Source organism: Bicyclus anynana, chromosome 16, assembly GCF_947172395.1.
Source record: "Bicyclus anynana chromosome 16, ilBicAnyn1.1, whole genome shotgun sequence".
Lineage (NCBI taxonomy): Eukaryota > Metazoa > Arthropoda > Insecta > Lepidoptera > Nymphalidae > Bicyclus > Bicyclus anynana.
Window position 1 is genome coordinate 4,873,558 of NC_069098.1, and position 23,009 is coordinate 4,896,566.

The 23,009-nt window shown below is 38.2% G+C and overlaps 1 protein-coding gene across 2 annotated transcripts in view; it reads left to right on the top strand.

Moving 5' to 3' along the window:
- Positions 1 to 23,009, top strand: part of LOC112046693 (spectrin beta chain) — an 83,677-nt gene that overhangs the window by 55,776 nt on the left and 4,892 nt on the right. The window contains exons 21-37 of one of the 2 annotated variants that reach the window (XM_052886280.1): positions 596 to 710; positions 1,130 to 1,254; positions 1,773 to 1,963; positions 2,415 to 3,577; positions 4,034 to 4,295; positions 4,824 to 5,028; positions 5,496 to 5,690; positions 9,147 to 9,326; positions 9,844 to 10,088; positions 11,350 to 11,573; positions 12,349 to 12,545; positions 14,975 to 15,125; positions 16,258 to 16,320; positions 17,516 to 17,704; positions 19,039 to 19,182; positions 21,180 to 21,273; positions 22,328 to 22,507. In XM_052886280.1, coding sequence (XP_052742240.1) covers positions 596 to 710; positions 1,130 to 1,254; positions 1,773 to 1,963; positions 2,415 to 3,577; positions 4,034 to 4,295; positions 4,824 to 5,028; positions 5,496 to 5,690; positions 9,147 to 9,326; positions 9,844 to 10,088; positions 11,350 to 11,573; positions 12,349 to 12,545; positions 14,975 to 15,125; positions 16,258 to 16,320; positions 17,516 to 17,704; positions 19,039 to 19,182; positions 21,180 to 21,273; positions 22,328 to 22,507 — 3,923 coding nt within the window. Of the gene's footprint in view, positions 1 to 595; positions 711 to 1,129; positions 1,255 to 1,772; positions 1,964 to 2,414; positions 3,578 to 4,033; positions 4,296 to 4,823; positions 5,029 to 5,495; positions 5,691 to 9,146; positions 9,327 to 9,843; positions 10,089 to 11,349; positions 11,574 to 12,348; positions 12,546 to 13,625; positions 13,863 to 14,974; positions 15,126 to 16,257; positions 16,321 to 17,515; positions 17,705 to 19,038; positions 19,183 to 21,179; positions 21,274 to 22,327; positions 22,508 to 23,009 lie in introns of those variants that run through there. The other variant, XM_024083419.2, reaches the window with a different exon arrangement.

The following is a 23,009-nucleotide window of genomic DNA, read 5'->3' on the forward strand; positions in this document are numbered from 1 at the left end:
GACGCCGCGCTTTTTCACCCGCGTGGTTCCCGTTCCCGCAGGAGTACGGTGATAAAAAATAGCCTATAGCCTTCCATTTGTCAAGTTATTATAATAAAACAATTTAATCATGAAAGACCTTCAACAATATTGGGGAATCAAAAATGAAAGGGAGTTTATCCTATTTCTAATAATAAATAAGAATTGATCAGAATAGAAATTATGATAAATGGGCTATCTAACACTGAAAGAATTCTTCATATCGGACCAGTTCCTGAGATTAGCGCGTTTGAGCAAAACAAACTCTTCAGCTTTGTAATATTAGCATAGATATGCTGAGCTGGGAGCTTTTTCTAGGTTATGTCACATATTGCAGGGTATTGTTCTGGTGCTCACAACAAATATGATGACGATGATACTATGGACTTGAATTACACCCAAATTCATCAATCAATCGTGGTCGCCATTCCACATATTGGGATATCGATCGATGCAGCTGCTTGTAAGGCAAACGTCCATCAGTTTCTCCAATCATTTGTATGTGCCCCATTAGTAAGAACCTCCGTTTTCTTATATTGATTTGATACATAATAATATAACCCTTTTCATCTATCAGCTCAAAGAACGCGACTCGAAGTTGGAAGAGGCGGGAGACTTGCACCGGTTCTTGCGGTCAGTGGACCACTTCCAGGCCTGGCTCACCAAAACCCAGACCGACGTCGCTTCCGAAGGTAAGTGATCAGTTTGCGTGATATTTTACATCAATCAATTAATTTATGTGTGCTCAACCAACAGCAATTTGTGACAACAATGATATGAACAATATAATATGCGCCAAACTTCAAGGGTTTTCTGAAGGCACAAACCAAACTATAGTTAATAATATAACTTCGCTAGGACATGATTAATTTTTGTCAGGAGCTTATAAACTAGTGGAGATTACAATACAAAAATCGAAGTCGAAAGAAATGGCCATGAATTACGTAATTTTTATAGTCCTGCCCTTTTCTATTCCTTTATACCGTTACGCTTCGTGTTCAGAGCGGCCCCAAAATTTGGCGCACACTACCATAATTAATTTTATTAGCCTAACAAAATTTATTAACTTCGGCATGACTTCATAATATAAAGAGCAATAATTCTTCAATAGATATACCAGCAAGCTTGCCGGAGGCAGAGAAGTTGCTGTCTCAACACCAGACCATCAAGGAAGAGATCGACAATTACAAGGACGAGTACGCCAAGATGATGGAGTATGGAGAGAAGATTACTGCGGTAAGTTTCTTCATCTATCTCAATTTTCTAAATGGTCTTTCAATTAATTTTAATTCTTCTTAAGTTCAGAATTTGACAACAACAATGTACTACAAATTGTGGTAAGCCTGTGAAGTTTTGTAAATTATGCAAAAGTAGATTATGTGATTCAAACGTCCTATTTTTACGATTTAGTCCAAGTTTGGTGACATCACATACATACAAGTAACAATTACTAGCGGACCCGGTCAAGCTTCGCTTTGACTTATGTGCACTTCTTCCCTATCCCTACCCAATCTCAACTCACAATTTTATTAAATTTAAATAACTTAAAGAAAAATGAATTATTACTGAGGTTGATGATGCCCATTACAGAAATAGCATTCTTGGATCGAATTTAGAAATTAAAAGTCCAACAATGCAATACTGCTATCTACCTTAGTGCATTTACATGATAGAATAATTTAAAACTACTTTCGAAGACTAAATTGCATATCTCCTTAAAGTCACTGATATTAATTTGATACAATCTTTATCAGGATCCATCAACACAAGACGATCCTCAGTACATGTTCCTGCGCGAGCGTTTGAAGGCTCTGCGCGAGGGTTGGGCGGAGCTGCAGCAGATGTGGGAGAACCGCCAGCAGCTGCTGACTCAGAGCCTGGAGCTGCAGCTGCTGCAGCGCGACGCCAGGCAGGCTGAAGTGCTGCTGTCTCACCAGGAACACAGGTAAGTCATCATCAACCTAATTTTAAAGATCCAGGAGAGCCAGACCTCTCCCAAAACTTGAGGGGATTTGGCAGAAGCTGCTGACACAGAATTTGGAGTAGTTCCCATTTCCGTAAGAATACGGGGATAAAACAAAGCTTTCCATTGGTGGAAGAATTTTGAAAATCGGGTTAGTAGTTTTGGAGGAAATCATGAGAGGCTTACGGAACTCTGTAACTTCATCAACGTGTAAACCGTGGGCTGTTATTGACAATTACTTGAAATGAAGAAAAAAAAAACAAATATTATACCTATTTTCCTAAACCAGGACCACATGATCCATAGTCAAATACCCTAATTAATGGATTAGAGAAGAGAGTAAAAAAATATCAAAGTCACATTAATGTATGATCTTTAAAGCACTCTCGACAGGAGCTGCACTAATGTTCGTTTAATATGATTTTATCCACAGGCTTGCTAAGGCTGAACCACCGGCAAACTTGGAGCAGGCCGAAAATACTATCAAGGAACACGAGGCCTTCTTAACCACCATGGAAGCTAACGACGACAAGATCAACTCGGTCGTACAGTTCGCCAACCGCCTCGTCGAAGAGAGACATTTCGACGCCGACAAGATCCAACGCAAGGCCGAAAGCATCAGAGGAAGGCGAGATTCGAACAGAGATAAGGCGCTGCAACAAATGGAGAAACTCCAGGATCAACTCCAACTACATCAATTCCTCCAAGATTGCGACGAGTTAGCCGAATGGGTGCAAGAAAAGAATCTGACCGCTCAAGACGATACTTACCGCTCGGCCAAAACTATCCACTCAAAATGGACGCGTCATCAAGCATTCGAGGCTGAAATCGCGGCTAACAAGGAACGCCTGTTCGCAGTACAGAACGCAGCTGAAGAGCTCATGAAACAGAAGCCGGAGTTCGTTGAGATCATTTCACCCAAGATGCACGAACTCCAAGACCAATTCGAGAACCTCCAAACGACGACCAAGGACAAGGGCGAGCGTCTCTTCGACGCCAACCGCGAGGTTCTCCTCCACCAGACTTGCGACGACATCGACTCGTGGATGAACGAGCTCGAGAAGCAAATCGAGAACACAGACACCGGCACTGATCTGGCATCTGTGAACATTCTGATGCAGAAGCAACAGATGATAGAGACTCAGATGGCGGTGAAAGCCAAGCAAGTGACAGAACTGGAAACCCAGGCGGAGTACCTGCAGAAGACAGTGCCCGACAAGATGGAGGAGATCAAAGAGAAGAAGAAGTTGGTGGAGAACCGTTTCGAGCAGTTGAAAGCGCCTCTGCTGGATCGCCAGCGTCATTTGGCCAAGAAGAAGGAGGCGTTCCAGTTCCGTCGCGATGTCGAGGATGAGAAGTTGTGGATCCACGAGAAGATGCCGTTGGCGACCAGCACCGATTACGGAAACTCCTTGTTCAATGTGCAAATGCTCCAGAAGAAGAACCAGTCGCTGAAGACGGAGACCGATAACCACGAGCCGCGGATACTGACGGTCATCTCCAACGGACAGAAGCTGATCGACGAGGGACACGAAGATGCGCCCGAATTTAAAAAGCTTATTGACGAACTCACCGCGCGGTGGCGAGAACTTAAAGGTATGTTTAATGAGTATAATTTTCTTTTCAAGAAAAATTCAAATCTCCATTAGTTTTGTATCTCAATGAATAGTAATAATTTACGAACATAACCATAATAGAATAAAACAAGTGCAGTAGTAACATTGTAAACTTACTAGGGTGGATCCAATCACTATATTGCTATGTAAATAATATTTTATGAAATAAATACTTGTGTGATAAAATCTACACTCTTCCTACTTGGCACTTCGGATTTTTCCGTAATTTCACAGTTTAACCAACTCAATATAACGCCTTGGACATGGACTGGCTGCCTATCGTCTCGAGCCATTCAGTATACTTTGTATGAAACTCCATACTTCAAAGCATACCACGATATGTATGTGTCCGAGGCGATATATGTGTTTTGTTGTCCTTTAAGTTGTAATCCCGATAAAACATTGAAAAGGTATCTCAAAAGTATTGCATTTGCAGATGCCATCGACCAAAGGAAAGACAATCTGTCCCAATGGGAGAAAGCTCAACAGTACCTCTTCGACGCAAACGAAGCGGAGGCGTGGATGAGTGAACAGGAGCTGTACATGATGGTGGAGGATCGCGGCAAGGACGAGATCTCCGCGCAGAACCTGATGAAGAAGCACGAGATCCTGGAGCAGGCAGTGGATGACTACGCGCAGACCATCCGACAGCTGGGAGAGACTGTCCGCCAACTGACCAGCGAGGAACATCCTTTGAGGTAATTCGAAACCTTATTTGGCTCATCAACCGATATTTTTTCAGACATGTAGAAGGGACTGCCGGTCAACTGACGAGTGAAAAACATCCTCTGAGATAATTTAAGTTGAAAACGCATTAGCCGATTTTTGGGAGAGAATATTTGGAATCTTTGGGTGGAAAAATTCACAATTTCAATTCAAAATTCACTTTATAATGTAGAGGAGGTTTAGTATTACAGCTTTTTAGTACTAATAGTCTCTGTTCTACATTGGGACAGACAGACAGACAGACAGTATAAGGGTTCATTGTTGACTATGGAACCCTAAAAACCTTTCCAAACAATTCTAATGATGCCTTTACGTCAATATTATGACAGATTATATAGAACTAGCAGACGCCACGCACTTTCACCTGCGTAGTCCCGTCCCTTTAGGAATACGGGGATAAAATATAGCTCACAGCACCCCGGGATAGTGTATCTTCCCAAAAGCCAGACAATTTGATATCTCAAATACTTAAATTAATATTAAATAATTTCTTCCAATAGCGAACAAATCTCCGTGAAGCAGTCGCAAGTGGACAAACTGTACGCGGGTCTCAAAGACCTGGCCGGCGAGAGACGCGCCAAGCTCGACGAGGCGTTGCGGCTGTTCCAGCTGTCGCGCGAGGTGGACGACCTGGAGCAGTGGATCACGGAGAGGGAGCTGGTCGCCAGCTCGCAGGAGCTGGGACAGGACTACGACCATGTCACAGTGAGTGTAAAGACATAAAATCCTTTAAGTAGCTCGCGACCTCGTCGTAACGTCGTGGTTCGGTAGAACCCTGAATCACTATAGTTTAAACTGTAATATAAATATTACTATGGAATCTATCTATTGATAAAAACCCCATTAAAATCCGTTGCGTAGTTTAAAAGATTGAGCATATAGAGCAAAAGCTGTTTTTGTTTGCACACTATGCCAAGATTCAAAATAAAAATATTTGGTACAGTTTATGATATCTAGCTTTGTTTTCGGGATGGTCTAGGTGTGAAGCCCAACTTAATTCTATATTTACTAAATTTACTCAGATCTTCTCTGGTCTATGGCCTATGCTTTGGAAGTGGCTAGTTACCCTCGGTGGGCGATTACGACTTGCACTTGTCCGTATTTGTATCTTATTTGATGTCTATTGTATTATTTTAACAAACTAAATCTAAAGTTATGGTCAATTGTTGTAGTTGCTATGGGAGAGGTTCAAGGAGTTTGCGCGCGAGACGCAAGCGGTGGGCGCCGAGCGTGTGGCCACGGCCGAGAGGATCGCCGACCAGATGATCGCCATGGGCCACTCGGACAACGCCACCATCGCGCAGTGGAAGGAGGGCCTGCGCGAGACCTGGCAGGACCTGCTGGAACTGATTGACACCAGGACACAGGTTAGGACAAACGTACATATTATTTGCTTCGTTCCCCTAGTAAAAAAAAGACCACAACCAAGCATTAAACACACGTTTCCACACTATTAGAATTGTTTGAAACGCTCCGTTTGTAAGGGATTTGTTACAGTGACGTCATGAAACAGTTGAAATATACCGTCATGGGCGAGAGGTGTTTTGGCTCGTATTATCAAAAATACATTTATTAACAAAAAAGTTCATGTAATCACTATTCAAAAAATATGAAAAAAATATTTTTAATCTATAGTCCACAACTTTAGGCTTTTTACACAACCATATCACTTCTCAAAAAGGTTCTTTTAGGGCGACACTTTTCGTTTCGATTCACATACATTGTATTTTTAATAATAAGCTTTACGGCTCTGGGTTCTAACCCTTTTGAGCCCGGATTCACAAACAATAAATTAATTATCTCGGACCAATAATAGAAGGACCTACCTCGCAAGACGTTACCTCTCTGTCAAAGAATCAACGATATATCTATATAGAGCGGGGCATTTAGAAGTGTTTGTAAAATCGACTGGGATAGTTGAGCGGCTAACGCGTGTAAAAAAACTAACAAACGCGTTAGATTGTTCGATTGTATCGATGTTTCATTGTTGTAATCGTTTTCGTCGTCTAAAAAACTCCCTAAATATTCCGGTTTGTGTAGTAAGTAGTTCAATGGCATAAAAAACGGCCAACAACTTCTAATTCAGTAAAAGATGACGTGACGTTCAATTTGAAAATATTTCTATTTTATTTTTGTTATTCTTTACATGTTAGCCCTTGATTTCAGTCTCACCTGATGGTAAGTGATTATGCAATCTAAGATGGATGGTATGATTTCTACACGACATCATACCGGAACGCTAAATCGCTTAGCGATACGTTTTGTAGGTAGGGTGGTAACCAGCCAGACCTGGCACAATTAAGAAATTCTCAATCGGCCCAGCCGGGGATCGAACCTAGGTCCTCCGTCTTGTAAATCCACCGCGCGTACCAGTGCGCCACGGAGGTCGTCAAAAACATAATTATAATTTATAATAAATTTGTAATAAAAACAATATCTAAAAGAAAAATCGATTCTATTCTTCTAACGAACGAACGAACAGAACATCAATCCATTAATTTAACGTTCTGTGTACAGATTATATTATTCTTGTTAAATATTTTATTATTTATTCTTGTTAAATATTTTCAATGACTGAGTTTACCTCGTCCCTTTCAAAAAACGACAGACAATTTTGTTGCTGCATTTGGGTGCGATGCATTTCCATTTCTAATTCCTCTATGTTAAATATATAGAGTTTGCACAAAAACAATACAAACGACATAAAAAGAACCCAAGCAGACATGAGTCACAAACCATTATGAAAAATAAAGATATTGAGTATTATTAAATGTGCATTTATAAAATTAAATAATAACTTTAATAATTTTTATAAATGTCGTATTTTCATATCAAAAGAAGATGTTTTCTTTTATTTTAATGTGAATTTTACCTTTCATTTATTGCAGAAATACCCTATACTATGATTAATTTTTTGATTTTGTGTTATTAAGTGAAAGAAGATTTGACATTTCACACACACACACTTCACAGCACAAAACACTACTTTATTTGTTGTCTGTGACTAATACTCCTACCTCACAGTATTCGTTAACTAAATCCAGACTGTTGGGCGTATTTTCTTCCTTTGTAATTTTTATTATTTCGTTTTGTTCTCGTTTCGTTGTTGTTGTTAATTATTGTTTATTTGTTGTTTGTTTTTCGCGCGTATCTTGTATGTATTATTTATTACCTCATATCTTCGAAACCGCTGAACGGATTTACGTAATTCAGATATCCTTAGATTTGTTTTAATAACCCAAGTGTTCTTAGATAGGTGAAATTAAAAAAAAACCAACAAGACGACTGTGAGATGCTATAGAATCGAGGTGATTTTTTTTAAATATTGCAACAAGGGAATCAAATTCAAGGGCTTTTTGTGAGAATTTCAAAATGGTATATAATGGCCAAAAAAAAACTACAATTAGAAAAACGTTATTTATTAATTGTATATACATAATACGCGAGGCGGACGACTATAAGGTTTATGAAGTGTAGTTATAAAATACCTTAAATAGACTAAATTAAATATATTGATTATAAAACTCGACATGTGCGAGTCGGATTCGCCCACCGAGGGTTCCGTAGATTTTTTTGAATATTTACTTATCCTCGATTGGACGTAGGTATACACTATCGTACTTTGTAACAAACGTAACAAATAAATCCGAAATTCACCATCTATCTAACTAAAAATTATGAAATAAAATAATTAAATAAACGAATAACCCGACTGCATAAATGATACAAAAACTGATTAAACTAAAGTGGGGACCTATTAAAAAATGTAGACGTAAATCATTATATTCAATATAATAGGTCCCGACTGTTTTCTAATTTTTTTCTACACTTCTGGACTGAACTTGTTTTTTTTTCTTTTCAGTTTTTGTATCATATAGGCAGTCGGGTTTTTTATTTGTTTAATTAATTAATTTATTAATTTTATTTAGTTTAGTACGAAAATGAGTGAAGCGGAGTCTGGTACTAGCCGGAGCAGTTATTCCGCATTGCTATCGTTTCCGTCACCAAAAAAGAAACGTACGAAGCTATCACCCTTATCGTCCTCCGAGAAAACCGTTTTGATTAATGTGTTTAAATATGTCGAGGATACCTTATGCTTGCTTATACATAATAAAAAACAAAACTATAAGGGTTCTTTATTGACTACGGAACCCTGAATATAAGTGAAACATTATCTGTTAGATAAATAACAGGATATAGGAATATAGAATAAAAAAAATATTGGTTATCAAAGGAAGTTTTATTTCATGACAATATTCGTAAATAATGCTTACTACAGCATTATTTACGAATATTGTCATGAAATAAAACTTCCTTCAAATGTTGAGCACCCCTGAGTCAGCTGTTTTTGTTTATTTACATTGTTTAAAATACCTACCCGATCTGACTATAGTAGAATGATAATGAACTATTTAAGAACATTAAAAAAAAAGTGTTAACTATCCTATTGTCTTCGAAAGTGATTTGGTGAAAAAGTGTTATCGGGCGAGGCTTTTAGGATGCGTGCTGCCATCTACAGCCATAATGAAAAAGTGCTTATTATTTTAAAATACCAGTAGATGGCGTTCTTAGAGAACTTTGAAACGATCCCTCTTTGTCACTTCAAGAATTTGTTGTGATGCCTGAGGCTCATAGATGGCGTGTTTTTATTTTTAATAAGAAGTTTTACTTCAGTTGTGTGGCTAAGCACCCGTTTTTTCACTTTATTAACTTTTTTGTAGTTCTTGAGCGTTTTTGCAGATCTTATAAAATAACAATGGTCTGGTTAGTGGTTTATCAGAGAAGCTCAAGATTATATTCTGATGAATGATATGATGATACAGATGCTGGCAGCGTCCCGGGAGCTACACAAGTACTTCCACGACTGCAAGGACACACTGCAGCGCGTCAACGAGAAGGCGCGCGGCGTGAGCGAGGAGCTGGGCCGCGACGCCGTCAGCGTCGGCGTGCTGCAGCGCAAGCACCACAACTTCATGCAGGACCTGAGCACTCTGCAGCAACAGGTGACGTATACTGTACTGTCGCGACTGCAACCAGTCATAAAGGCGTGCGGGTATCATATATAATACATTTTTTATTGCGTGATAATGAAGACATAAAGCGTGAACGCAGAGCTTTGGCTGTTCAGTGTAACATGCTGGCTCGCCGGTTTGCGAGGTGCAGTCCTGAAGGAAGCTGACACTGTTTAGAGCATACTGTCAATACTTCTACACCAGTCAGCTTTGGGTCAATTGCACCTCAAGGGCACATAGCATCAGATTACAATAATTACTATTATTTATTTGTATATTTTAAATGGGTTTATAGCCTGATTTAAAGTTAAAGACATATTATTATTATATCTTCATTCCAAATTTAATTTGATTTCATTCCAAATTGATTCATCGTGAAGGAGGAAGAAATGTACACGTACAACTTTTGCCTGATATACAAAAAAATCATAGTTCTTTTGTTATAATTTCGCTGCAGTAAAGTAGTCGAAGTAAAATAGTTATTAATGAATAGTGTACAAATGCGCAGGTGGAGGCGATCAGCGCGGAGTGCGCGCGCCTGGGCGCGTCGTACGCGGGCGACAAGGCGGCGGAGATCACGCGGCGCGAGGCGGAGGTGGCGGAGGCGTGGCGCGCGCTGCAGGCCACGTGCGCCGCGCGCCGCGCCAAGCTGGAGGACGCCGACCACCTGTACCGGTTCCTGAACATGGTGCGCGACCTCACGCTGTGGATGGACGACGTCGTGCGCTCCATGAACACTGGGGAGAAGCCGCGGTGAGTTGCTATACTACGCAAATCAACATTTTGTGAAATTAAATATCACGTGTCTCAAAGGGTGCACAGGATAGACATTGTGAGGATACCTGCATACCATACCTGCGAATTTTCTTAATTCTCTGTGTGTGAAATCTGCCTAAACTCTCTCATTCTGAGGGGTGCTTAATAATGAGGCAAATATGGGTTGCTTCATTATCAACCCATATTCGGCTTACTGCTGAGCTCGAATCTTCTCTCAGAATGAGAGGGGTTAGGCCAATAGTCCACCACGCTGGCCCAATGCGGATTGGTAGATTTCACACACACAGAGAATAAAGAAAATTCTCTGGTATGCGGGTTTCCTCACGATGTTTTTCCTTCACCGTTTGAGACACGTAATATTTAATTTCTTAAAATTCACATAACTGAAAAGTTGGAGGTGCATGCCCTGACCGGATTCGAACCCATACCCTTCGGAATCGGAGGCAGAAGTCAAATCCACTGGGCCATCACGGCTCGTATGGGTTGTTTATATTTACGCAAATATCGTTACAATACTGTTATATAATCTATGCCTACAAAAAAGGGCGAAAAATCGGATCGTATGTGGCAACAAACGTCAGTTTGACTGCTTCCGTTTTCCCTACCACCTACAACATCGGTATATTCAAGTTAAGAGTGAATATAATGTCGGTATATTCAACTTAAAAGTGCATCTTATGAGCAAGAGCTAGAACTAGGCTAGTAGGCTGCATCACCGCTTACTATCGGGCGTTGTAGCCAAGCACTATACAAAGTAAAAAAACGAATGTGCTTTAGACCACACGAGTAAAGTAACACGTCTTTCAAAAATAAAAATAATGCACCTCAGACATAACTGCATCTCAAAAGGTTCTTGATGTATACAAAAAGGGATTGTTTCAAAGTTCTTTATGAACGCCATCTACTGGTAGCTTAAAATAACAATCACTTTTTCACTATTTCTGTAAATGGCAGTACGCATCATACGATCATACTTTTCGTAACGCATTCACCAAATACTCCCAAGTCGTAAGACAAGTGTACGTAAAGAAATTTCAATACTTTTGGAGTGTACTCCTTAAGAACCGATTTTTCATATAAAAGCTCCCGAATGACAGCGTTACGTTTTTGTATGCAACCTATTCTGCGCACGTTTCACCGAGTACTGCCACTGCTGAAAGAGAAAACTCCATTTGTGTGTCAAAGCTGACACACACTTTATTTTTATGACTAAAGCAACATAAATGTTACATAACAGGGATGTGAGCGGCGTGGAGCTGCTCATGAACAACCACCAGTCGCTGAAGGCGGAGATCGAGACACGGGAAGACAACTTCACGTCTTGCATCGGCCTGGGACGGGAACTGCTGGGGAGGCAACACTACGCGTCGCCCGACATCCGCGACAAGCTGCTGCAGCTGACCAACCAGCGGAACGCGCTGCTGCGCCGCTGGGAGGAGCGCTGGGAGAACCTGCAGCTCAGTGAGTGTCCCTCCACTAGCACTCATCGTATTGATATTGTAGCGATGATAGTAACACTGTTTATATAGTTTGGTTAGAAAAAAAAAGTCCAGTAGAAGTTAAGAAGGGATGTGAATAGCACAAAAGACTGTAGGTTAGATACGTTCACAGTATAGGTATCCCATCCTCGTCGCCACTTGTAAGGACACTCGTACTAACTATAAGATAAGCAAATCACTGGTTCATCCCTACACTAGTATGGCAAGCAGACCGCACGCGACTACTCCGGTCTAGCGCTAAAGTCAGACTGTCCCATTGCCCCCACTACTACTATACTACATACACTGTCTCATGTACAGACAGTGTATGTAGTATTGTAGATATCTATTTAGTATACACAAACGCTACAGGTACAAAGCGACCACCGCATCGCCGCTATGTCTCGACGGCGGGCCGCGTGATTTCCCGTTAGCTGCCTTGGCTTCTGTGCATTGCCTTATTCAATGTACACACCTAAGTGCTGAGCGCTAATAGATTAAATATAAATTGTATTATTAAGATGGATATTATATAAAATTAATTTATTATATCTAGCTATTACAATTTGCCTTTGAGATGAATTAACAATGAACATATTATATGTTGTAAATCCCTTGCAATACGCAGGATTCTTTTTTGTATTCACTTGCCTTGCTCGTGGTTTAATCCTAGAATCCTTCGCTTTCTCGGTATTCAATACGCAATCACGGAGCAAATAATTTCGCAGCTTTGCGTAACAAATAACTGTTGTTTACAGTCCTGGAAGTGTATCAGTTCGCGCGCGACGCCGCCGTGGCCGAAGCGTGGCTGATCGCTCAGGAGCCGTACCTGATGTCGCAAGAGCTGGGTCACACTATAGACGAAGTGGAAAGCCTCATAAAGAAACATGAGGCCTTTGAGAAGTCCGCAGCGGCTCAAGAGGACAGGTTCAGCGCCTTACAGAGACTCACCACGGTATGTGATATGTATGATGTTGGTTTGATGTATTATAATGTCTTGGTTGATGATAATTCACTGCACTGTATTATTTCTTTATTTTTGAATGGACTCAGTTAAGCCAAAATGGACCACCCGCAAATGAAAACTTTAATGATACTAGATGGCCTAATATTTTTATTAGGACCACATATGTCACCAATTAATTATTTAATTACTTATCATTACATTTATATCCTGACAAAAAAGAGTAGATATTAATAGAGTAACACAAATACGAGAATCGTTAACATGACAACAACATAACAAAGCCGACGGAATAATCACTTTTGACAGCATAGATACTAACAACTGAAAAGTTGAACAGTGTTGTCAGAGGGAAAAAAGTTAATTACTTTTAAATAATTTTTCTCAAAGTAGTTTTAGTTTTATAAGTATCCTAATGACTCGTGCTCAACAGTGAGCTGAATATGAGTTGTTAATGATGACGATGATGACAGTGGCGTGCACTTCATACATGCCTTAAAGTACTGCATACCCTAAAAGTTATCTTCTTAGTCCTTATTGAATACAATTTTTTTCAGTAAGCTTAATTTTATTACTAATGCATACCCTGATCGACAACCTTATGCACGCCACTGGATGATGATGATGATGATGACGAAGTATTCTAATGTTGGTCAATCTTTGAACTAAGATTTGTTTTTTGGTTCAAAGATTGACTAACATTAAAACACTAGATTGACTAAAACTGATAAGAACTGTCTCTGTTTATCAATGTCGAGGTAATACAATTTAGCTATTAAAATTTTGACATAACTGTGTCCAAATATACAAACAAGATACGCGCGAAAACATAACCCTTCTTGCAGTCGGGTAAAAAATGTTGTCCTTGCGTTGTAATGTGATAAAATATAAGTTAAATTAAACTCTGATGAGAAGATTTTTTAATAATAATTTTTCCATGAGTCGCATTGCAATGCATATTGGACTTGTTCTTTCCATGTATAATCTGCTTGGTTTTTCTTGCTTGGTAGTTTGTGGTGTTGGTTTTCTTATAATCTTTCTTTCTTTTCTTTTTCCTAATTCACTTATTAGCTTGAAAAGAATGCAGCAACACTATGGCCCACTGAACAACCATGGGAGAATTGTGACGAATCATCCTTCGTATTACAACCTCCGCCTCCCTCCAAAAAGTTTTCTCCCTTGAGCAATCACAAATCCTTACCCGAACAGTGCTCCTATTCCACCCGACCTATAGCCGATGTCGTTTGCGAAATTATATCCACTAAAAGTTTACAACTAGAAATTTGCAATTGAATTATTCCCAAAAACCGGTACACAAGAACGATTCCTACCTTTGGTCCGTTGTCACAAACAATAGCTTGTCAACCATTTCCGAAACAAGTAGTCCACCGGCTACGCCTTTAAAAGAACCCTTATCACCAGACATATACAGTTCAGTTTTCTTTGAATATTCCCATGAGAATGAGCAACGCAACGATGCATTGTCCTGCATTGATTTCATATTATGGGAAAGACTGTCTTACCAACACGTCACTCCAAACGTATCTTTGTTGAGGCGTCATAGTTCTACGTCATCTAGGACTAGTATAAAGGGGTTGATAAAGAGGCTTTCATGGAGAAAGAGATCTTCGGACAGTGAACATAAGAGCGAAGTTGCTGTGCTATCGTTGCCCGGTTTAACGAGTAGTTCGAAGGTAGTTAACGATTTGGGCAAAGAGATCAAGTCAGTTCCCTTGGCCTCGTCCCTTCTGCTCCTTTCCCAAACACGCAGCCTTTTGTTCCCGGAGTGTGAATGGTACTATAATTACTTGGATAGAGTAAGTTTGGCTGGTGGTATATAGCATGAGCTTTTTTTGTTAGCCTTTTGCATGAGCATGATATTATTATTTTTTATAGTACTTATAATGATGTTCAGCTTTAGAGTTGTTTTGAAAATACTAAAAAAACATTATTAGGTAATTTGAATGAGTCACATTTAATTTACAACTGTCGCTTTAATTTACAACGAATTTAACGAATTAAATTAACAACGAATGTCAATTTGGCAATGTTGTGAATGTATCTATTATTATTATTCATAATTATAATAAAAAAATAATTAGTTTCGTAAATTATATCAGAGAATTGAATTATGCTCGTACTATTATGTTAAAAAGACATTATGGTGCTAAGTATATATATATATATATATATATATATATATATATATAGCACTATTAGTAAAATTAACGTTTATTGTCTTGGACAATGAAACTGCTTATCAATCCAAATATATTTGTAAATAAACAAAATATTTTTATATTATGTGCAAACAAAAATATATCGAGCTATTCTTAGCCTGGATGCCTATTAACCGTATGCTGTTGCTACAACTCAGCGATGTAACTATGCATTTTAATTTACCGTCTCTCTCCGTTCAGTTTGAGGTGAAAGAGATGAAGCGACGACAGGAAGCGGCAGAAGCAGCGGAAAGAGAAAGACAGGAGCGTGAAGCGGCGGAAGCAGCCGCAGCAGCAGCCGCAGCTCAGGATGCGGTCGACCGCGCCGCGTCTCCGGAACCGCAGCCGCAAGGTAAGTGCGACCATACCTTTATGGCTCAATATTACTCTCGTAATTGGTTGGTGCATCTTCTATATACGCCGATATATTTTTATTATCCTTTTTATGGCTAGGATTTTTATTCTATGGAGATGAAAAATGTTTCAAATATAGAAGTTTAACTTAGCTTAGTATAAGAGCATGTTGTAAAGTAAAATGGACCCAATGTTCCCTTTTTTTTAGTATATTTTAATGTGAGCCGGTAACAGTAGCTAAGTTTAGTTTCAATGTTACGAGGAACATAAGGTTCATTTTAAATTGACTTTATTATTATGAAAACGTGTTACTGAAGATGCATCACAAATGAATAGTTAGTAGAAAAAAGATTTTGTAGTTTTTATTATTATGAAGTCAACTTTTGACTTATAAATAAATAATGAATGGTGTATTTAAAATCCGTTAATACAATATCTCTATGTGAAATAGTGTTCTGACTACATACTCCGTAGAAAGTGAAACGAAACCGTTATTACATGAATAGTGGAAAACACAAATTTTTCAAATTTAACCTCACTTCGAATCACGGATTGCAACGTAAGCACGCATGTCTAATTTCTAGCACCATCGAAGTATAACTTTCAGTAAAACAGATATTCATCGTTCATACTAATTTTCACCGTTTTAACTGGTGAATGCTGCTTGCAGTTTGCAATAACACAAACTTCATAGAAATGAAAATTTTAACAGATATATTATTATGATACTGACTTATTCGTAGCACTTCGAATACTACCCATTGTTAAGATTTAGCACTTTCGCACAGTGGCAATGAAAGCCTCGGAGTTTTAAGGCGTCGCTTGCCGCTTTCCATGTGATATTTACCTCTTGCATCGCTTACTCGGCCCGCAAACGAAATTCGCAAATATGTATCTTCAATGTTTTATAAAAAAATACAAAAAATATTTTTTTTGACATTCTGAGTCTAAATGACCTTGGTTAAAACAATTACTACATTTACATTTGACTATGGGTGAAACTTAATTCGAGACGAACAACTTTGAACGCCAAGTCGTTAATGATGTGTTCGTTTGCGGGCCGCGTTTTGCGTGTGAGCCAAAGGGGAATGTAACTTACCGATGTGTTGTCCACACATGCACACGCGTAGTCGTAAGGAGAACATCCACTAAAGCGGCTGAGAAGGCCCAAGAGCGACCGCATTCCCAGCCAGGTAACAGAGCGCTTATTATAAACCTACCGATGTATAGATACCCGGCTATACGCATGTGCTTATACATCGTAGTATAAAAGTGGGTGACTTTCGTTTTTTGTAGGGTTATACACTGCGCTCTTAACTAGCTACGCCACGGGGGTAGATTGTTTATTTTTATATTTCTGTTTAGCTTTTTTTCCTCTCTCTAACAATTTTATTAACTAGGCTAGGTCTTCTTAGACTCATTTAGTGGAGCTATGCACAATTTTCTTTATTGTTGCACTTTTTATGTATTCACGTACAAATATGTTTATTTAATAGGTGAAGGTGTTTCCTTTATTTGTATGTTTTATATTTATTTCGACGTTCATGTATTTCAAATATCATGTTTGTAGATCGTAAAAAAATATTATGTACCTCATTAAATGCAAAATCAATATAAAATACTATTATTTATTCATGTATTACATCATATATTTGTCATAGTATCATGTGACGTCTTCTACTTGTAAATTATAGTAATCATTATATCAATATTTAAAATCACACGCTATTTCACGGTGATGGTTTGATACTTCCATTTCCATTTCTGTCTTCTCGGCTTTGAACATATCTACTTGTTTATGATATATTTTAACTGTTATTATTTAACGTGCTGTCAATTTAAACTGTGTTCTTCTCTTTCAATGATGCTGTCTTCGTAGAAGGTAGGTATACACAGCCTAACAGTATACGCCAATTCGCTTTTAGTACCTTATATTATGTAAGCCTGGCTTTACATAGCTCGCTTCTTACTATTCTGCATGCTTTTACTAATAGTTTATTGTTTTTGCAACAATTTTGAAACGTGTTGAATTCCACTTTATTGGTTTTGAAATATTTACTCTTGACAATAGATTTACCTTGAATATATTTACGTAACTACTAATTGTAAAAAGTATTATTATGAGGGACCAAATATAGTTTAGGATTTAATGAGACTTATATTTTTATGTGTCATATTTATGTAATATAAAACTGCCTGTATGTGAACTTTATACAATTATTTTTTTTATTTTTCAAGTAATATACATATTATATACCTTTGTATTAAGCATGGTTAGTTTATACAAATCACACATACAGACAGTCGTTAGCATGTACTTACTAGCATGTACGCACGTAGTGTGTAGTGAAGTAGACGTAACTAGCACGTAGTATGCATGATACGCAGAGGCGCCTAGCCCCCCCGCCCCCGCCAGCTCGCCCCCGGTGAGCCCGTCCCCAGCGAGCTCGCCCCCGGTGAGCCCGTCCCCAGTGAGCTCGCCCCCGGTGAGCTCGTCCCCCGCCTCACCCCCGCTGCAAGACACGCCCCGCCCCTCCTCGTCGAAACAAACACCAGCCAAACCCGCACGCCTGTCCAGTGAGTATATCACCCCACACACTCTTACATTGGAATTCATAGACGTTGTAGGGGCACCCCCAGGGGATCATTCAGCCGCTGTGTGTCTAATTTAACCTCTATTTATTTGAGAATTTGACACTTAGCGGATGAATGATCCCCTGGGGGTGCCCCTACTATTATGAATTCCACTGTTAGTTGTATAATGTATATATTGTATTGCAGTTTTAACTATAGATGGTGTGAAGTTGATTCAAAACTCATTCTATCAGATCTTTTCGCGGACACTAGCTAGCTAGCAATTCTTCTACAATTTATTTACAATTAAAGGGTTTAATCTTAAGACGTCAACAACCCGAAATTTTTTGAAGTTTGGTTTGTTTGTTCGTTTACTTTTTGGTAACAGAAAAAAAATAATACAGCTTCAAATGTTACTTCGCCACTTTGGTACACCGGTGAAATTTTTGAGCTTGTAGCTCAAAAAGTAATAAAATATGATTTTTTTTTCTTCAAGAAAAGTTTTGTTAAACCAATTAATTAAAGATTTTTATTTATACATCTCGTTTCTTAGATCATCCTTTAATTATTATTAGTATATTAAAATTCAATGTTCAATTAAAGTAACTTATTTTTGCTTGATTATAATATGAAATATAAATAAAAAAAAATTGCGGTTTGCGGTGTCATTGTAATTGACAGTATTTTTTAGATTAGTTAATTTTGAATCAACTTTATCACCAATGTCTAAAAATTAAAAATACAACAGTAGTTAACATTGTAGTAAGTAGTGAGAAATATTAAACAAAACATAATTTTGTATGTTTACTAATATGCGCAGTGTCCGGCCAATAGTGCATGATTACCATATTATTTATAACATTTGTGTTTTCTGGTGTTTTATTTAAGTGTGTACAATTATTTTTTATGTTCATTTTTGTATTTTAAATAATTTAGCATGTAAATGCTTATTGTGTTTTTGCTGCGACGCAGTTGTGTTTTTTATGTTGCTTTGAATTATTTTTTCTTTTTTTTTTAACTCCTCTCTCCCTTAACCCAATACAAAATTTCATTCCCTTTCTGTAATCCTGTTTAATCTTTAATTTGTACATTTTTTATTAATTTTCATAATTTTTTTTTTTGTGCCCTTTTAAATATTATCACATATCCATTTATATCAAATCACACATCATTCGTTATTATTTTAATTTTTGTCATTCCTCATCTTTTCACTTCTTACCAACCTTACTCAAACTTTCTATCTTACATCCCACTATTTTCCCCCATTCTGCTGTCTGCTACCCTCATGTCCCCGTAATCCCCTATCCCCTATCCCATCACACGGTGACGTCGAATAGCTGCCGGCGCGAGTTCCACGCCCACCACGCCGTCCACGTCCGGTAAGGTGAAGACGCGCTCTCGCAGCAAGTCTCCCTTCAGAAGCTTCAGATGGCGCACGGCGAAGAAACTCCTCACCGGATCCCACCATAGTGATGACGAAGGTACCCACGATACCGAATACATGTGGATGTTTGGGTTTGGTGTAATCTTATTGTAGGGAATACATTACGGTATTCAAATTGAAGTTTATTTCAAACTAGCCGACTCTCTGCGGAGTCTTCCATTCGCGTAGTTCCCGGTCCAGTGAAAATATAGCCACTCACAATTAATGTAGTTTTCTAGTTGTAAAAGAATTTTCAAAATCAGTTCAGTAGATCCAGAGATCACTACAATACTACAAACTTTACCTTTTTATAGTATAAATAAGCTATAGTTTCAATCGGTTTTCGAAAGTCTACTTTGTCTGTGGGTTAAAGGTATTAAAATGTCAAGTCTGAGTATTTGCAAAGACTCTACCACCAGTTCGGAAGGCAGATTCTGAAACTCAACAGCTGCTCATTCTTTACATTGTTTATTATCATTACATGAAATGAAAAATTCACACTTCTTTTCTTTGTAAAGATGAACGCCGATCCTCTTCGTCGTCTGTTTGTATATTTATGTCTATAAATTAGTTACCATTTTTAATTTATTTTTATTATTAAAAGAATCATAATCAGATTAAATAAATTTACATTAGGATCTTAGGACATGACAATAGTTTGCTCGTCGAAAAGTTATCGTATACTTTGACAATGTAAAAAAATACCTCCATATTAAAAAAGCGACTTTATTAGAAAACCCTAATTATTATTACAAAGAAAGAAAGTTTAAAAGAAATTGGATTCGAATTTGCTGCATCTTCTGCTGCGTAGTCATTATGTTAGGTATAAGATCTATAATATTTTTTCACTCAAAAACGTAAGCAACGTATGTGACTATGTAAGCATAAGAGCTAAGCTAATTATTACCCTCGCCGCACGCACACAAGCGTACTTATCGTAGCGTAGCGATGCGTCAAGGGCTCCCATTTCGGGGCACATAAAACGGCTTACGAATCCTGCGACTACACTGTCTATGTGTTGTAAATCTATGGTCGTTATGTATGTTTTTTTTTCAAAACTGGGGTGGTCTTACTTATTTCTCGTCCACATGTATTCCTTATCGTTATATGTTGATTGTTTTATGTTCGCGACGAATGCTTTATGTGCCTAGTATATGTCCGCGCATGAGTTTTACTTATTGCGTGTGTGTTTGTTTGTTTGTTTGTAATAAACTATTGTTACTTATTATAGGCGACTTTTATTACTCGCTTACTTATGGCCGATTAGTATCAAACCTTCATTAGTGAAATTATTTGTTAGAAAAATATTATTAGACATTTTAGTATTTATTAGGTACAATTATTTTATTATTATTGATGTTGTTGTATAATTATACTGTTTATATTATGTATTTTTATTCATTTATTGTTATTTCTAGCTAATTACATCAATGCAGTGGTTTTATATAATGGTTTACAAGTTTTTTACTGCCTCGATTTTGTAAAATATTGTAGAGAAACTAAAGCTAATTAAAACGCGTTTAGTAAAAATACTTTAGCAATTAAAACTATCATTAACATAAAGATTTTTGTATTAAGAGTAAAAAATCAGTAAATGCACATAAAATTGTTCCATTATTGAAAAAGTCCTATTATAAATACAGACAAAAACTTAAACTTCAAAAGCAGAATCAGTTCAAATAGCGTGCAAACTTGGATTTTATATCTAGCCAATCACAAGATATATAAAGCTGTTTGGTGATTGGTTATAAATACATCAGGGCGTAAATATTTGAAGCTATGTTTACTTACACTTATTACCAAGTATATTTTTTAGCATAAATCTTACAATGCTAGTTGTCTAGAGGAATCGCTATTAAAGATAAAACCGACTTTGCGTTTATTTTGTATTTTATCTTCTTGTTTAATTTTGTAATTTCATATTTCATGTGCAATAATGATGTAGGTAGATAGATACCTCATGTTAGCAAAGCTAATTTCGTGAGAAAGAGGCATTAAAAAACTTGTAAGCCATTTATGCGTATGAGTGATATTAATATATGGTTTGGTGTGCAGAGGGCGCCAGTCCTGCGGGTGAAGACGAAGGCGTTGAAGGCACGCTAGTTCGCAAACACGAGTGGGAGTCGGCCGCTAAGCGAGCTTCCAACAGGTTCGTGTTAAAAGGATTCAAGTTTGTATTCTTTATTATATTCCAGTCAAAATGTGCCACTTCATAAGTCAATAAGTGTCAATGGCTTTTGATATCTATATAAAACAAGGCTATAATATTTGTTAAAAGAGATTCGGGTTCTTATTCTTAATTTTATACTACTCAAAATATGCTACTCTTTAAAACGACAAGCATCAATATTTTTGGTATCTATAAAAACGGTGCTCTGCTTTTATATTGTTATTTATCATTGCACATAAGAGTAGTCTGTCTGATTGAAGTACATGCCTGGACTCTTATAGTAGAGATACTTAAGGAAACTGATTTCTGTCTGACACTAAACAAAAGAAAATTAACTACATATTCAGGCGTGTACCCTCTTTAACGTTTTACTATTGCATTATAATCGCTCTCCCTTTCTTTTTTCTTTCATTGTTTTTTCAAAGAGAGAGTGATATTTTCGATTCCGCCGCTATTGGTCGACGATATATCTTTTTCGTCACGACATATGTCGTTGTTGTATCCTATGTCTACTGGTGGCCGATATCTCGAATAAATACTGACGCTCGTTAAAACTTTGAGAGAAACATGTAGTTTATGGAAACTATTGTATTACCGTGCCGAGTCGTGATAGCCCAGTCAATATGACCTCTGCCTCCGATTCCGGAGGGTGTGGATTCGAATCCGTTCCGTCCGGGGCATTCACCTCCCAACTTTTCAGTTGTGTGCATTTTAAGAAATTAAATATCACGTGTCTCAAACGGTGAAGGAAAAACATCGTGAGGAAACCTGCATACCAGAAAATTTTGTTATTTCTCTGTGTGTGACTTCACACACACAGAGAAATAACAAAATTTTCTGTCCACCATCGCTGGCCCCTATGCCAACCCGCATAGGGGCCAGCGATGGTGGACTATTAGCCTAACCCCTCTCATTCTAAGAGGAGACTCGTGCTTTACAGTGAGCAGAATATGGGTTGATAATATTGTATTACCAACTCGTACTTTTGTCTGGTAATTAACAAAAGTATTAACAAGTAGTAAATGTGACGTAGGTCGTGGGACAAGGTGTTCGTGGTGGCGAAGGACGGGCGCATGTCGTTCTACAAGGACCAGAAGTCGTACAAGGCGACGCCGGAGCAGCACTGGCGCGGCGAGCCGCCGCTCGACCTCAACGGCGCCGTCGTCGAGGTCGCCGCCAACTACACCAAGAAGAAGCACGTCTTCCGCCTCAGGTATTTGAACAATAAATATTCATATATCACAGTTCATCATCATGATTATTAGCCAATGGACCTCCACTGCTGGACATAGGCCTCTTGACTTCCAAACGTCATGGTCTCGGGCCAGCATCCGTCCATCTAGTGGGGGTGTCGACCAACACTGCGCTTTCCGGTACGGGTCGCCATTCCAAATTTAAATCTATAATGGATTTTACGGATTTTATTGAATAAATCAACATCATGAAAAAGTTTTCTGATCTGTTTTTTAATTTCCGCAGACTTTTTTATATTTCTGAAGCCACTGCAATAGAGCGACAGCCTCTAATGGTTATACCTTTAAAAACACTTTGATGTTTACATTAAAAGGGTTACCAGGGAGTTAAATAGGGACATAATTTCTCATATTCTCATAAAATATTAATTTCAGTTCAATTGATTTTATTCCTTCCTTTTGTAAACTACCTCTCGATGCCACCATTGTACGTTCATGCTCCTAAACTGATGACACAAGGCT